Source organism: Tupaia chinensis, unplaced genomic scaffold (genome assembly GCF_000334495.1).
Source record: "Tupaia chinensis unplaced genomic scaffold, TupChi_1.0 Scaffold138665_1, whole genome shotgun sequence".
Taxonomy (NCBI): Eukaryota; Metazoa; Chordata; class Mammalia; order Scandentia; family Tupaiidae; genus Tupaia; species Tupaia belangeri.
Window position 1 is genome coordinate 10,187 of NW_006198557.1, and position 3,477 is coordinate 13,663.

Here is a 3,477-nt window from a genome sequence, read left to right on the forward strand (position 1 = left end):
CCCGGTCCCCCGCACCCCGCCCCCCGGCCCCACATGCTCTGCAGCCACGGGCCTGTGCTCCGCAGCCCGCACCCCGTCCCCACATGCTCTGCAGCCATGGGCCTGTGCTCCGCAGCCCGCACCCCGGCCCGCACATGCTGTGCCCCCACCCCGTCCTGCTCTCCACAGCCCTGTCTTTAGCCCAGAGAAATCAAGAACAGGCTGGGGGATGGTGCAGGGCAGATGCCCCCTCACTTTGTGACCCCTTTGTTTCTTTGTTTCTTTTTTTCAGAATTATTTTCTTGAACTTTATTTATTTATTTTATTTTGACTAGAGAGGGACAAAGTGAGAGAGAGAAAGAGAAAGGACACGTCTGGGCCTCAAACCGTGGTCGGCCACAGGGGAGTCCAGTGCCCTTCACCACCACCCCACCTGCCAGCCCCTGAGACCCAACTTTGACTATCAGATCTGGGGTCCAGGGAACAGGCTTGCGGGGTGTGCGGGTGGTGAAGGCCGTGGTGAGCCCTGTCCCCGCAGCAGCACCTCTTCCCTGCTCTGTGCCTGGGGCGTCCCTGTCACCTCCCAGCCAGCAGAGCCTCCTGCCAGGGCTCTGGGCACCTGGAGTGTGTGGGTATTTCCTTCCTTCTTTCCTTTCTTCCTCCTTCCTTTCTTCCTTCCTTTCTTTTTAAGAGGGATATTTGCTATTGGCTGGGGGCGCTCTTTGGAGAGACAGAGAGACAAAAAGCTAGAAATACCGCCCCGGTGGGATGGCCATGCAGCAATCCCTTCTCCTCCATTCTCCTCTCGGGATCTTGGGCACGCATGCACACATGCCCAGTGTGAGTTTATGCCACCGGGTTCAGGACTTGAACCGCAGTACAGGGCTAGCAGGTTGCGTGGTGGTTAAGGGCACTGGACTCCCACATGGCTGACAACAGTTCAAGTCCCAGACCTGGCAGCTTGCTCTCTCTTTCCCACTCCTTCTCTCTCTCACTCTGTCCCAATCTGATCAAATTTAAATAAATGAATAAGGTTAAATAAATAAAGTTAAATAGGGACCAGCAGTTGGTGTAATGGCTATGTTGCTGGACTCCCACGTAGTTGACCGCGGTTCGCGACCCGGATCCGGTGGCTTAAACTCACACGGGTGTATGTGCGTGTGTGCTCGCCCAGGATCCCAAGAGGAGAATGGAGGAGAAGGGACTGCGGTGTGGCCATCCCCACTGGGGGGATTTCTTGCTTTCCGTCTCTTTGTCGCTTTCTGTCTCTCTGGCGAGCGCACGCGCCCTATAGCGCACGCGCCCTATAGCAAAATCCTCTCCAAAAATAAATAAATAAGTAAATAAAACTACTCTTGTCAATGGAGCCCTTTTCTGGTTTTGCCATGACATGTACACTCGCTGGAGAAAGACAGAAAGACGGATATCACCCCCCAGGGGAACGGCTGTGCCGCAATCCCTTCTCCTCCATTCTCCACGCGGGATTTTGGGCACGCATACACATGTGTTTGGTGTGTTTGTGTGTGTGTGTTGTTTTTAAAATGATTTTATTTAACTTTATTTATTTATTTATTTTAATTTGACCAGAGAAGAACAGAGTGAGAGAGAGGGAAAGTGAGAAGGCAAGCCTCCAGGTCCAGGACTCGAACAGTGGTCATGGTTGGCCATGGGGGAGTCCAGCGCCCTTGTCCACCACACTACCCTCTGACCCCGCTTGGTGTGATTTTCAAGCTGCCCGGTCTGGGACTTGAACCATGTGGGATCCAGATGCCGTAACCTCCATGCCACCTGCTGGCCCTGGAGCGCTATCCTGAGTTCTGTGAGTCGTTCTAGCAAATGATTATTATCAAACCTGAGGGAGAGGTCGGGCAACCTCTGGTTTATAAGCCGGCAGTCAGACCTCTGAGAAGCGGAACTTGCAGCTGGCATCCGCGGTGGGGGACAGTCTTGCCCTGACCTTGTGGCATGTGACACCACCTCCAGGTAGCAAGTGTCAGAATGGAACTGAACTATTGGACACGGTATTGACAGTCAGAGAATGGGGGTGCATTTAATACCACCGTCCTGGACGAGACCCTAGGGGTGAGGTGAGCCCTGGGGAGAGGCCCCCAGCTGAGCCAGGCCTGCAAAAAACCAAGAAGTGGGAAGGAAGCCCGGGAGGGGATCCAGGAAGCCAGAGGTTGTCCCTGAGTTGTGGGGGTGGGGTGAGCTGAGTCGGGGCCCCGGCGTGGCCACGGGTGGTGACGAGTGGGACGAGGCCACTGTTTTTGGCATCAAGAGGGTTACAGTGCCTTCAGATGCCAGCTGCTGCCACTGTAGCTATTATTTTTGTTTGAGTGGGGTTTTTTAGATTTTGCCATAGGGCCTGTGCACTTGCTGGGAAGAGACAGAGACAGAGAGAGAGGGAAAGTGAGAGAGCATCCCCAGGAGGGGTGGCCACATCACCGACCCTCCCCTCCATTCTCCTCTCAGGCCCTTGGGTATGCACACACGTATACCTGGTATGTTTTTCTTTTCCTTTTTTTTTTTTTGGAGAGGTTTTTTTTGCTATAGGGCGCATGCGTTCACCAGACAGACACAGAGACAGAAAGCGAGAAATCAAGCCCCAGGGGGATGGCCACGCCGCAGTCCCTTCTCCTCCATTCTCCTCTCAGGATCTTGGGCACGCACGCACACGCGCCCGGCGTGAGTTTTAAGCCACCGGGTCCGGGACACAAACCGCGGTCGACTACGTAGGAGTCCAGTGACATAGCCATTACGCTAACTGCTGGTCCCTCCATTTTTTTAAGACTTACTTATAAATTTTATGTATTTATGTATTTTTAAATAATTATTTTATTTAATATTATTTATTCTAATTTGACCAGAGAGGAAAAGAGTGAGAGAGAGATCTAGAGAGAAAGTGAGAAAGCAAGCCGCCAGGTCTGGGACTCAAACCAAGGTCGGCCATGTGGGAATCCAGCATCCTTAACCACCATGTCACCTAGAGGGTCCTTATTTATTTTTAATTCTCCATAGGGCACGTGTGCTTACCAGAAGGAGACACACACACACACACACACACAGAGAGAGAGAGAGAGAGAGAGAGAGGGAGAGGGAGAGGGAGAGGGAAAGTGAGAAAGCAAGCCGCCAGGTCTGGGACTCGAACCTGCGCTGGCCAGGTGAGATCCAGCACCTTCACCACCACGTCACCTGCCGGCCAGTGCAGCTGCTGCTTCGTAACCCTGCCTTTCTTCTGTCGTCACAGTGGGCAATGGCCTGGTGGCCGGCAGCTCCGACTCAGCCAGCTCCGGCTCCGGCTCCGACTCCGAGGACCCCCCTGAGGGCCAGCCCGTCAAGGCCCCGGTGGCAGCAGCACCAGTGCCCCCCGCCAGCCCGGCAGGCAGCAGCGGGCTCATCACTCAGGAGGGCGTGCACATCCCCTTCGACGTCCACCACGTGGAGGGCCTGGCCGAGCAGGGCACCCCGCTGTGCCCCAACCCTGCCGGCGGCGGGCCC

At 54.8% G+C, this 3,477-nt stretch overlaps 1 protein-coding gene across 1 annotated transcript in view; it reads left to right on the plus strand.

The window, feature by feature from the left end:
* The window catches only part of ZNF653 (zinc finger protein 653), a 20,952-nt gene that overhangs the window by 3,583 nt on the left and 13,892 nt on the right, over positions 1–3,477 (plus strand). Inside the window, 1 exon segment of the mRNA XM_027765542.1 lies at positions 3,227–3,458. Within this exon segment, the coding sequence (XP_027621343.1) occupies positions 3,227–3,458 (232 nt within the window).